The sequence below is a fragment of the Homarus americanus genome, unplaced genomic scaffold (assembly GCF_018991925.1).
Source record: "Homarus americanus isolate GMGI-L3 unplaced genomic scaffold, GMGI_Hamer_2.0 scaffold31032, whole genome shotgun sequence".
Lineage (NCBI taxonomy): Eukaryota > Metazoa > Arthropoda > Malacostraca > Decapoda > Nephropidae > Homarus > Homarus americanus.
The window spans coordinates 121,217-134,967 of record NW_024729696.1 but is presented as its reverse complement, the minus strand read 5'-3'; the positions used below and the strand labels follow the sequence as shown (position 1 = coordinate 134,967).

The window sequence follows — 13,751 nt, the reverse complement described above, 5'->3', positions numbered from 1 at the left end:
GTTTGAAGTCGCCTCACTTACTACACCAACAAACTCAAATTCACCTCAAAACTTAATGCCACAATCCCCAGGTGGTCGAACTAGCAACACCTGATCCAGTTGGTTTTATGACGACTTTTCCACCTGCCTATACTGATCCCAACTGGCTACACCCATTTCAGCTGGTTTATGAGTGTTTATTTAGCTGGTTACACTATTCCTAGCTGGTTTATGGAGGTTTATTCAGCTGAGTAAACTGATATCCAGCTGGTTTACTTAGGTGTATCCAGAGGGCTACACTGATCTTAGGGTTTATCTGGCCGGGTATAATAATATCATCTTATCAATATTATGGTTCGATCTAACAAACAATAACCTCCTCCCCCCCCCCCATACACACAATCAAACAAGACAAACAAAGAAACACAAAAGCAACACTCCAATATACACAAACAAATAGAAGCCTATCAACCACGTGCAACACACAAACAACCATGAGCCAGACTACGAGACAAACAAACCGACGCGTTAATCCACAACACAACCCGGACAACAACACGGGGGATAATAACTCCGGGTTGGGAAGTGTCTCATGGACGGTGAGCAATGGTCGCAAGGGACATTAATTTGCATAATTGGCTAATTATTCCCTTAATTATCTCTTTAATTATGTACATAGCAAGGAATCACAGACATGTGTGTTAGAGAGAGAGAGAGAGAGAGATGGCTAGATGGATAGAAGTCAAGCTTAAAAAAAAAATAGGGGAATTGAGATACATAGACTAAAAATAGAAGAAGAAAATGAGACGTGAACTCAAGACACAAAATGATGAAGTAAAAAATAACCTACTTCCTGGAATTTAAGGTCACTACGTCACCATATGTCACGTGACTCTGCAACGTATAAAACTACTTCGCTGTCTTTTTCACGCTGTACATAAAACTAAGGAAGTATTTTATTGGTAAGTGCGATAAATCCGCTTTTATTTTCTCTAGCGAAGAGCAGGAACAAAGCGCCACAGTAATTTAGAAATAATTACAGTGTTGTGAGTCGTGAGGTAAATCATGGGAGCGCGTATTAGTGTCTCCTCGCTATTGTATCGCTGACACCCACGTGGAGACAATAATATCATAATTACGACACAGTATTAATATACGAGGTAAAAACACACACACACATTATGACACAAGGAGGTGACACGACAGAAGAGGTCACCTTGAGGGTACGTACTGTCTTTCTCTACCTGGGATAAAGTACTTCCTGGCCAGCTTCCCGTCCCCCGACAGTTATAAACTAGGGTATACGATGAGCTCCTTACACTCATGTTCACAGAAGCCCTAAATCTCTGCCTGAATGACTCACAATGGGAACGATCATGGTTGCCGGTCCATCTTGGAGGAGTGGGTCTCCTCAAGGCTTCCCAAATAGAATTTCCAACATCTTCCAGCGCAGCATACAAAGAACTGTTAATGAAGATCTTCCGAGGACGTCTCATTACTGCTGCAGGAGTGCACGTGCCAAGTTTAGTAGAGGCACAGAGGCAGCCACCCTGTGGGTTGCTTTCATAACCCAGGCAGGTGACACAGAAGCCCACTTGAACAAGTCCATTATGGAGACAATTCTCTCAGCCATGACCGCGGAAGAGCATCAGTATCTGACACACACACACACAGAGACTTTGTGTAGGGGACTTCCTACTGGCCTTCGCGATCTTCTCCTCAGTCCATACACCACAGTGATGAGGCAGCCCCTCAATATATCTACACAGACTGCCAATGCGTCTATAGTAAAGCATGAACAGACCAACACGTTGTAAACAATATGTCCTCTGGAGATGACATATAAGACTTAATGAAGTCAGTGACTTCATCAGAAGGAAGCCTGGCCACCAGTCGCTCTCCAGCACACAGGAAACCCGACAACTTCAAGACCCAAAAGACCTGACAGTCGCCAAATAGGATCTCAACGTTGCCTTTGAAGACGAACAATTAACGGGTATACTCTGTCGCCCTGCCACCTTATACAGCAACACGGAAGGTGTGGGAAGCTTCAAGACTGTGAGGCAGAGAGAAGGACTTAGGTCTTGTGCAATGTTGTGTCACACAATGTTGAGAGAGTATTTAGTCCCGGAGGTGACACATCCCTGGATATCTGTAATGATCTGGTCTTTAAACTCACGGTAGCCTCGAGGGACTCCAGCGCCTTCACCTACAGTACTGTAGCTACACTTCAGGGTAGAGACCAGGAAGGTAATGCGTCTACACACAGGCTGCGAATCTCGTGCAAGTAGCTCAAGCAAGTCCTCGAAGTGCGATGATTTTTTTTGTGCGTGTGTGTGTGAGGACATTATTGTGTTAGTCTTGTTTCTTGCAAAATCATGAACTATAATTAAAATGACCCCTGGAAGATAACACAAGCGATGGCGGGAGATCACAACCAAGAGTAGTCAAGGAAAATTATCTTAATTTTCCCTGAACGATCTTTGTTCTCTTCTCTAAAGTTCTCCTGAACCTAATTAATTTAAATATATATATATATATATATATATATATATATATATATATATATATATATATATATATATATATATACATATATATACTGTGTGTGTGTACTATAATAATAACCAGCAGGATGTTGCAATATAAGGAAGGTGACCTGATCATCTGCCCACGTCAAGGATCAGTGACGGTAACTTGGTTCACTAGTCAAACAAAATCCTCTTTGACACACTTGTATTACCTCCTCCTAAATCACTTTTTATTATCTACAGCAAAACAACTCGGAAGGGAACTCTAGGATGTAATATACTTTTTTTTTCTCTCTCTCTCTGAACGAAATCCAAAATCAATCATAAAAAACATATAACGTGAACCTCCGATCTCTCTCTCCGTCTGCCTCCCCTTATCTTTATCTCTCAGTCTCTCCGTCTCTCAGTCTCTCCATCTTTCCGACTCCCCGTCTCTTTCTCTCGTCTGTCTGTCTCATCAGCCCTCGCGGATATTGTTCAGCATCGTCCCAAGAGCCAGGAGTCCGTACAGGATGAATTGGCCGCGGAGACTGCTAGTCCTTATTATGGTCTCTCTCTCTCTCTCTCTCTCTCTCTCTCTCTCTCTCTCTCTCTCTCTCTCTCTCTCTTTCTCTCTCTCTCTCTCTCTCTCTCTCTCTCTCTCTCTCTCTCTCTCTCTCTCTCCTCTCTCTCCTTCCTCTTCCCTCTCCCTCACACACACACAGTTGTAGGTACAGGTCTTGGCCGGTGACAGGAGGACAAAACCGACATGTCCCTTTCCTATAAATATCGACACAGTGATTTCCCCGACCATCGTAAAATTGGCCCTGAGAGCCCGGGGGTGGCAGGGTCTGGATGGGGGAATGAGTGGGTGTCGGGGGATATGGGATGGGTAGGGAGATGTCGGGATAGAGTGTCGGGGGGATAGGGGGTGTCGGGGGATAGGGGGTGTCGGGGGATAGGGGGTGTCAGGGGGTCAGTCACTGGCTCCAAAGACGGTGAACCACACAAATGATGGTCAAGGACTTTGTATTTTAAAGAGGAAACATCTCTCTAGTCCTGGGAGATAGTTTGTATGTTTATTTTAAAGTCTCTCACTCTCTCTCTCTCTCTCTCTCTTTGTTAGTCTATCTTTACTCTATGTGTTTTTCATTATTTCTGTGCATTCATCTCACTTTATCTCTCTTTTAATATTTTTTCAATGAGTCTCAGTCTCTCTTTCTCTGGGTTCTTACAACTATCTGTGTAATACTCTTTTCTGTCTCTTTTTAGTCTCTATACTTGACGTCTCTTTCATTTTCTATTTTTCTCTTTATCATGACAAATCTTATCCTATTTCTCTGACTACCTCATTATGTCCCTGTCTGTCTGTCTGTCTCTCAGTGGGTGAATTAACTAGCGAGACTATAACTACATTCTAGGCTTCACCTTTTCTCTCTATCTCCATCTCTTTCTTTCTCTCTATTAATATCTCTCTTACTGTATCGATTTCTCACTTTAATTCTACCTCTATCTCTCAATGTATTTATGTATCATTCTTTAATTCTCTCTCTAACTCTGTACCTTTCTTCACTTCTCTGTCTCTCATTATCTCTGTCAGTGGACGGGATAAGTCTTGGCTACCGGCACCGTCATCCTTAACAAAACACCAATGGTCACTTCTTATTGTCACTACCGTCTTCTCTCTCTCTCTCTCTCTCTCTCTCTCTCTCTCTCTCTCTCTCTCTCTCTCTCTCTCTCTCTTTCCATTTCTGTTTGTGGCTATCTTTGTTTTCCTAGTTTTTTCTCTCCCTTTATCGTGGTATGCCCATCTCCTTTTCATTTTCCTTGTCTCGGTTCCCTTTTCTCTCATCCCACCTGTCTAAGCTTGTCCGTCTGCCTGTCTGTCTGTCTGTCTCACACACACAAGGCCTGCTCGTAACGATAACTATATACCTCAAGCGACGACACAGCTCTCAACCAGTGTTTACTAACTTGTCTCCAGTTGTAAAATATCGTGGTAGTGGTGGTGAAAGTGGTGTGTATGTTAGTTTTATGTGCATGTGATATATGTATGTGCGTAGATATAGGTGTGTATGTGTATTTATGTATGTGTGAAGATATGTGAGTGTAAGTATGTACTGTATGTATGTTGGGTCATTTCAACCTGTCATATTACCTGTTAACTGTTAATTTATTCCATTGTCACCTCAGGAACCCTACAGGTATGATTACATTCGCTCAGGTTAATTAACAATCTGTAGTTCTGCCTCAATGACTGTGTATTCCCAGCGGCGAATCGTCAATCAACACCAGGCCAGTTAGTACCTAAGTGTATAACCTTGTTCTATTCCGGGTTAATCTAACTTCAATGACGTCACACACACACACACACACACACACACACACAAATAGAACCCCAACAAGTGTGACCATTCAGAATATTGAAGCCCTTAAGGTGTAAATGCAAGGTCGTATCCTCAAATGTTCGACTATTAATTTTCCCAAACAATAACAATAAAAAAAAACACAGAAAATTTATAGTCTCAGAATAGTTGTGGTGTGTGTGAGTGTGTGTGTATATGTGTGTGTATGTGTGTGTGTGTGTGTGTGTGTGTGTGTGTGTGTGTGTGTGTGTGTGTGTGTGTGTGTGTGTGTGTGTGTGTGTGTGTGTGTGTGTATGTGTGTGTATGTGTGTGTGTGTGTGTGTGTGTATGTGTGTGTGTGTGTGTGTGTGTGTGTGTGTGTATGTGTGTGTGTGTGTGTGTGTGTGTGTGTGTGTGTGTGTGTGTGTGTGTGTGTGTGTGTGTGTGTGTGTGTGTGTGTGTGTGTGCGTGCGCTATTGAAATGATTTACTGAGTTAATATATCAAAGAGAAGAATTAATGTACTAAATTTGAGGAATGAAGATACAATTACCTGGAAATACAACAACTTATCCCTACAATAACCTAAGAATACAACCTTATAAAAATACAATAACCTACAGTAAATCTGATACTACAGGGAATACAAAGATAAAAATGAGAACTACAGTGGCATTAACATCAACAGAGAGTGTGTAGAGCGAGTGAAGTGAGAGAGTGAGTGTGTAGAGCGAGTGAAGTGAGAGAGTGAGTGTGTAGAGCGAGTGAAGTGAGAGTGATTGTGTAGAGCGAGTGAAGTGAGAGAGTGATTGTGTAGAGAGAGTGAAGCAAGAGAGCGAGTGAAGTGAGAGAGTGATTGTGTAGAGCGAGCGAAGTGAGAGAGTGAGTGTGTAGAGCGAGTGAAGTGAGAGAGAGTGAGTGTGTAGAGAGAGTGAAGCGAGAGTGATTGAGTGTGTAAAGCGAGTGAAGTGAGAAAGTAACACTAGGTGGGCGAGCCATAAAATCAGGAGACGAATCACCCCCCACTTTCTGCCTTACAGTTTCCAGGCCAACAGAGGCGCTTGTGATAAAAATGTTGATGGATGAGCCAGAGGATTGTTCTTTTTTTTTCCCTCTTTTTCTTTGTAAGTTCTCAATTTCACCCCAGTCGGAATTTACTGAAGTGAAGAGAAAAGGTAATGGAAGAAGTGGCAAAACTTTTATTAATTTGTATTTTGGGTGTTTATCTATCTATCTCTAACTATTTTTCTTGCTGTCTCTCTTGAAGGACGAAAAAATAATAGAGAACAATAAGAAAACTTGATAATGTATCCCAACGCTTCTCTCTCTCTCTCTCTCTCTCTCTCTCTCTCTCTCTCTCTCTCTCTCTCTCTCTCTCTCTCTCTCTCTGTCTCTCTCTCTCTGCCCTGGTAATTGTCGTTCTATGAATTTGTCATTTTTATAGTACGTAATTTTGGGAAAGTGTCATCAATCCTTTAGAAGAATATTTTATAGACATTTTTAAAACATTTTATTATATAGTAAAGAAATTGACTGTGTTAGCTGTACCTGAAAGACCTTAGGCCGCAATACAAACTTTACGAATTAGAACAACAATACCAACTTACCAGATTCGATACAGGAGTTACAATTAAGTTGAGGGGTAGAGTTACTGACACCAAGGTAGGACGATCGGATCCCATCAGAATACCACCTGCAGGCAGAAAAAAGGTTCAGCGTAAATTAAAATAAGGTTCAGAGTAGTCAGCGTAGAGTTATTGAATGTACTGAAGATGTGTTATCAAATTACCTAATCCAATATAAAACCTTTACTACTAGTTCTTATTCTACTGCTGACATTAAATTATTCTTAACATTCATTGTCATATTTTCCACACACACACCGCTTCTCCCTGAATGTCTATCCTTCACCCCATACTTTTATCTCCTTCCTCTATCCCCCATCCCTTCTTCTCTCCTTCCTAGCATCCTCCTGTGAATCACTAGAACCTATTTTCTCAATAAGTCCAATGCTACTTCAAGAAACGCTAATTAAATCTCAGCATCTCAGCCCGACACTTTTCCTTCCCTCTTACATCTTCACCGACTATCTGCATTTCTTAGTCTCAGTATTCTATTCACCCTCACACACCGCTCTCAACCACGTCGTTTCTGTCGATTCTAATTTGTGTCCTCCTCTTGCAGCCGAGGCCCGTGCTTTACACCCACACGGTAATGTCGACCCAGTCTGCTTTTGTATTTACATATTCATCTTTTTATTCGTTATTCTGTGTGTGTTTTTGTTTTCCTCCGTCTATAGTTTGGTTATTAAATAGTTGCTTGTGTGTGGCGTTGTGGCTATGAACACCTCCTCAGAACATGATGTATTTGTGAGATTAATTTTGTATGTCTGTCTCTCCTTCCCTTCCTTCTTCCTCCCCCTATCTCTCCACCCCCCTCTCTGTTTCTTTCTTCCCCCTCTCTCTCTGTTTCTTCCTTTCTCCCCCCCCCCCTCTCTCTCGTTCCTATCCCCTACAGAGGCTGGTGAAGGGAGGTGGTCTACTGTATTGCACCTGAACCACTACCACGGTAGCTGATCCCGTGTGTTTATCTCTCTCGACTCCCGGTAGAGCTTGGTGGAGAGGCGTCCTGCTGTGTCTCAACTATAACACAGTCACAGCAATTGATTTTGTACCTCTCTCGTGCTCCCCCTTACACACAGAGCCAGAGAGAAGTGTTCCACCACTGTATATATCACTTGTAACACACCCACAGCAATTGATTTTGTATTTCTCTCTCTCTCCCTTACAGAGCCTGGTGGAGGGGTGTCCTGCTGTCTCGCACATCTCTCGCAGTCAGAGCAGCTGTAGTGCAGACACCTGTCGTCACGACCCCTCGACCGTGTACACACAGCTCTCCTACCTAGACTCTCCACGGTCCAATTCCTCTAACGGGTTCGCTACGAGACGGAAAGGTGAGGTAGGCGCAGGTGACTCAGTTTATGAGAATCTCTGTCTGTCTGTCTGTCTGTCTCTCTTTCTGTCTACCCCTCTCTTTCTCTCTCTCTATCTGTATGTGTCTGTCTCTCTATCTGTCTGTGTTCCTCTTTCCGTATGTGTAGCTCTGTGACGCTGTCTGTCTTTATGACTCTACTTTCTGTGTGTTACTCTTCTCTATTCCTCTCTGCCTCTCTCTATGTAAGTGTTATTCTCTCTTTCTCTCCCTCTTTCTGTACTTGTGACTTTGTGACTTTTTGTCTGTCTTTCTTTCTCTACGTATGACTCACTTTGCACCCCCCCCTCTCTCTCTCTCTCTCTCTGTCACTCTATCACCTTCTGTGCGTGGGTGTGACTCACTATCTCTCTCTATCTACGTATTATTCCTTCTCTCTCTCTCTCTCTCTCTCTCTCTCTCTCTCTCTCTCTCTCTCTCTCTATTTGCATTTTTTGTGTTATACCATTCACGAAATTTTCTATGTGTGTGTGTGTGTGTGTGAGAGAAAAAATCGCTTGCTCTTGAAATCTGTAAGAGAAATCGTACGCAGTTCCCAAGGATAAAAGTGACAGATTTACACACCGCTACTAATTGTTTATCACCAGGAGGGAGTGTTTTCGTAGCTCCATCCTCTATTGCAACCAGATTAGAAAAGTAACTTGTGGATCTCTTTCTGTCCTCCTAAATACGCGACCAAATACAATTACTGCGTTTTATTAGTCTCCCCTTGACACACTGAACGACGCAAAAAAAAAATAAATAAAAGATTTTAAGTCAATTTATCTCCTCGTAAACACTGGGTAGTTAAATGGTGACTCGATCAACTTACTCCACTTTATGCTAACTCAATGTACGATAACTAGCAACGTAGTTATAAGAGAAACAAAAAAAAATATATTAGTTTTTCTCTCCTAGTTGACAAATAGTCCAAGTTTGTATAATTCCTTCTAGTAATTCTTGGGTACGAAGGTGTGAACAAAAATCACCGGAGAAAAAATCCCGCTTGACATAGAAAGTTTGCCTGAGAGTTTGGCACCATTGAGAGATATTATTCAGGAAGCAGCTGGGGGAAGGGAGGGGCGGGGAAGGGTGGAATCTGGGGAGGGAAGGAGGAAGAGGAGGCTGGTAGGTAGGCTGGGGAAGGGAAGAAGGAGGGAGGAAGTGAGGAAGAGGAAGGGGTGGGGTCTGGGGGAAGGAAAGAATCGAGAGAGAGGAGGGAGGAGGAGGAGGAGGATGGGGAGGGAGGGATGAGGGAGGGAGGAAGCTGGGGGGAGGGAGGGGAGGCTAGGGGAGAAGGAAGTTGGGGAGGGAGGGAGGGAGGGAGGGAGGTATGTCTCAGAATATACCAAGGATCAGGACGAAGGAATAAAACAACTTTTGCTCAGTTGAAGCAAAAACTTGAACTCTGGTTTATTATGTGAGTAAATGTCAAGACGAATGACTGAAAAAAACTAAAAGCAAACGGAAAAAATGTGGGTTGAAAAAAAAAATCTTAAAAATACCCGGTGTCTTGAGGGAATAAATTTAAAGACGAATCGATATATATTTTTTTTTTGTCAATAAAAATCTCTAGTAGGTAGTAAAAGATATCACGTGCGTTCCTTAATATTTTCCTTGGATATGTTAAAGACGAACAGCTGACAACCAGGAAGACAATGATGAAAATGATAATTGTGTTGGCTTGAAATAGAGTCTTAGAACAGCTTTCCTCCTCAAGAACTATACGAATGAGTGAAAATGTACTGTTCAATAAAAGCACAATAAATTGAAACGAAACAACAATAGAACAGCCTTTTTTTCCTTTACGTGTCTCGTTACGTGTTTTAACTGTCAGGGTTATTCTCAACCACTCGACTCTGATCCACTGTCTAGTTAGAAGAAAAGGAAATTACGAGACGAACGACTGAGACTTTGGGAAGAAGAAGGAAATGCCTCGAGTTGCATCAGACTGTGCAAGATAATGATTTTCTCGACGGATTCAATTCAAGACGACACGAGTCAAAATCCCAAATAAAACTAAACATTTGATTGATTTAAAAAAGGATGAAAAAAATTTGGCTACTTCAGTGACGTAGATTAAGTTTGATGAAGAAATTGAAACTCTCTAATTGAACCAACCTATTGAACGAAGCTGACTGGAACAAATACTTCCAATTAAAGACAAAATTGATTAAAACAAATCGAAAACTAAACCAAATATTTGATTGGCTGGTACACCTAAAAAAAAAAAAAAAAAAAACTGGACTCGTTCGGTGATGTGGACACAATTTCAACTCCCAGCTAATGAAGATGAAGATAAAAACTTCGTTGGGTTGAAACAGACTACCAGATGGGCTCGGCTTGTGTGCTGGCCGACCTGAACTCCGACACGACACGGGGAAAATAAATGTTTCGACATCAGGCAACAAAGAAAATGGTTCTGAGACGAAGATTTACAGACGAAGAATGTTTGGGGAGTCTTATGGCCCGGTAAATTATTGGTGGGTGGGCCAGTAGCCAGGTGTGTGTGTGTGTGCGTGTGTGTGTGTGTGTGTGTGTGTGTGTGTGTGTGTGTGTGTGTGTGTGTGTGTGTGTGTGTGCGTGGAGAGAGAGAGAGACCTGCAGAAACCACTCACAAAATGTACACCTCACCTTAGATAGACCAATGTGTGGACTCTTCCTGTGTGTTGTTGTCCACGTCTAGGATCTAATGTCATTGTACTTAGTCCCAAGAGTGTGATTGCAGTAACAACTTGAGTGTAAGTTTAATGGCCACCCTGGGTATTCCCTCAAGGATAATATTACATTGTTTGTCTTGTTTGTTGTAGCTGTTTGTGTACACTGAGAGACCCGATTCGAGAGTAGTAGTTTGAGTGCATGTTAGGAGGTTGTATTCTTTTGTACTCTTTATTCACTCGAGGATGAGATTATCGCTTTGACAATACCTCCAACTATAACCAGAGTGAAGGTAAAAAAATCACTCCAGCAATAGAGCGTAGATTAAAAATGTCCGAGCTCTGTATTCACTCAGGATAAGATTACGTTATTCTCGGTGAGGAGCAACACAGTGAGTCAGTGTATCATGGTGGTGTCGTGGTAAAATATTATACCTCGCTACCGGGGACTACAGGGTATACTACCAGCCTTCACTCTTACTGTCGTCTGAGCTGAGGAACTCTCTCTCTCTCTCTCTCTCTCTCTCTCTCTCTCTCTCTCTTTGTCTCTCACACTGTTTCTGTCTCTCACTCACTCTTCCTGCCAGCCTCCCACACTACAGGACCATCTGGCTCTCTGCCGATCTACCACCACTCTGAAATTCTTGAGTGGCGGTGTCAACTCTTTCTAATACCACCTTTTGTGACCCGTGACCCGTAATTCGTGATCCGTAACCTCTGACCGTGATAACCTAACTTAACCAAACCTTATAACCTAATTTAACCAAACCTAACATAATGTAAACTAACGCAATGTAATCCAACCAAACCCAACTTAATCTAACGTAACCTAACCTGGTCAGTTTACTACGAGTTGTTTCTCCCCAGGAACTCATAGATAACTCGTACCCAAACGCCAATTCTCAAAGATTCTCACCTTAAGTTTCTCTCTTAACTGGAGGCTTGTGTTATCCATCTTCTTTAAGTTACGCCACGAGATAAATTATCAAAAGGTTCGTTCGTTGAATTTTTCACTCTGCTGGTTATGTGAGAACGGGTCCAACTGGCTCACGTAGGTTAAGGCACGAAAATGACGGCCAAAATCACTATGTCTGACTTAGCTATATGAGGCGTTGTTCCTCAATGGATGAATCTATAATAAATTGTCTAAAGTATATTCTCAAAAGATTGCACTGGGTTTCTTTTGTAACTAGATGCTACGTTTTCCTGAATAGACAAATCCATGAAAATCAGTCAAAAGAGGAATTCTAAAACGATAGCAGCGAAGCTCTCTCGTGGCTAGATAGTCCGCTTCCCTGACTGAACGAATCAATGATAAATTCATCAAAGGATAAATTCTCAAGAGATTGAAACGTGAAAAATTATTCCATCTTACTGGAGACGTCAGAAGGTATCCAACTGGTTCACCTTAGGATCAGATGCTGTTATTGATTCCCCTCAGGGAGAGAAAGGTGAAATTATTATTATTATTATTATTATTATTATTATTATTATTATTATTATTATTATTGTTGTTGTTGTTGTTGTTATTCGTCTCTGAGGATGTAAAGGACACATTACCCCTGGCTAACTCTTATGATACACCTTTAGCAATAAACTATGATGAGAGAGAGAGAGAGAGCAAAACAAGATCCTGCACTCACTACCACAACAACATCATCACTCGCTAGGCTACACTCATCGTTTATCCTGTCGTTCCAGTGATTTGAAACAAGCTTGGCATTTATCTCTTCTTTTCCCTCCCCTTTTCTCTTTCACATTCTTTTATTCAAGTCTCTATCTCTCTCTTGTTTCTATATTTATCTTTCTCTCGTTTCTCTCCCTTTTTCTCTTCTCCTCTCTTTCTCTCTTTCTTTCTTTCTATATCTCAACGGGTTCTTAATCTGATTCTCAACACCTCGTCTTACAAACAACAGATCGTGTACACAACAAGAACATGTGTGTGTGTGTGTGTGTGTGTGTGTGTGTGGTCAGCGCTCGACACAGACTATTAATTTCGTGGTTGCTGAGAGTACTGTCGCCTGTCTGTTGTTGGGTCCTACGAGAGAGAGAGAGAGAGAGAGAGAGTATTTTATATACAATTAATAACGCCAGACTGACTATTATTTTCGTGTTATTGTTGGTACTTTTCCCTAGATACGTAAAACTCTAGAAAAATTGTCGCATCACCTGAAGTTTAGTTCCCCTAGTTTACTTCACCTGATGATTAATTACCCTAAAGCTACCTGGGGATGTCAGGTTAAGTTAGGTTAGGTTAGGTTAGCTTTGGGGTCGGGTTAGGTTAGGTAAACGTCAGAGTGGCTAATCAGGTGGAATAAACTGGCCGGGATAATCTTCAGGTGCTCTGATTTGTCTCCCATGGACAAGGTATAAACTCAATAACCGAATGTGGTAAAAATCGTCAAAAAGTGGGTCTTAGGCGAGATATATTATGATATAATTGTGGAAAATAAGAAGAGCTCCTCCACACCTGCCATTCGTCTTGTGGGGTAAAGCCTAATACTGGACAGTTTTGAAAGATAACCATTTATGTTACGTTTCTGGAGAGATTGAAGAAAACTGAGTCAGAAATTCGTAAAAGGTTGGAAACATGAAATTTTATGGAAGAATTAACAGCCAGTTGGATGGGAGATTGACGATCGTAGGAAGATGAAATAGATTTACAAAGTGAAGAGTAATGACACCAAGTGAAGGAGTGAATAAATGTGTCAGAAGTGATGGATGATGCAATCGACATTTCATATATTTCTAACACACTGGGCAGGGAAAATGTTGAAGAGGCCATTAGCTATGAAAGAGAGCAAGGCGGGGCGCTGCAGTATCAATTAGACCTCGAGTTTAACTTAGATGGTCCTCGGGGTAACATGGAAGTCGAGGTTGAATTTTTGTTTTTATTTCCCAAGAGTTGAACGTTTAGATGGAAACATGTGAATGTTGATCTAAGAATTCACATTCCTCTGACTTCGAGTGCCCATGACAGCTAAGACTCACTGTCCAGCTTGGTACTGTTGTGGTAAAAGTTCTGCTACCTCTCTTACATATGTGTGCAGGTCATGTAAATGGTGTTGCAGTACCTCATATTGACGAATTATTTGACCACATAACACTGCCCAGTTATGAACAGTAACACTAATTGAAGTCTAAGGTACAATTGCACAGTCTTGCGTCATAGAGAAGCCATTAGTACCAAATATTTAGCCCGCCAGGGTCACATGATGTAGGCCATATAACTTATTCTATATTATAAGAAATACAATGACTGCTGCGTAAAAAAAGTAATTACGGAGATCG

General features: G+C 41.8%; 1 protein-coding gene across 1 annotated transcript in view; it reads left to right on the top strand.

The window, feature by feature from the left end:
* The first annotated feature begins 1,302 nt into the window (after positions 1-1,302).
* The window catches only part of LOC121866792 (dipeptidase 1-like), a 107,830-nt gene continuing 95,381 nt past the window's right edge, over positions 1,303-13,751 (top strand). Inside the window, exons 1-4 of the mRNA XM_042366522.1 lie at positions 1,303-1,531; positions 2,164-2,229; positions 4,683-4,693; positions 7,624-7,786. Coding sequence (XP_042222456.1) covers positions 1,303-1,531; positions 2,164-2,229; positions 4,683-4,693; positions 7,624-7,786 — 469 coding nt within the window. The remainder of the gene's footprint in view (positions 1,532-2,163; positions 2,230-4,682; positions 4,694-7,623; positions 7,787-13,751) is intronic.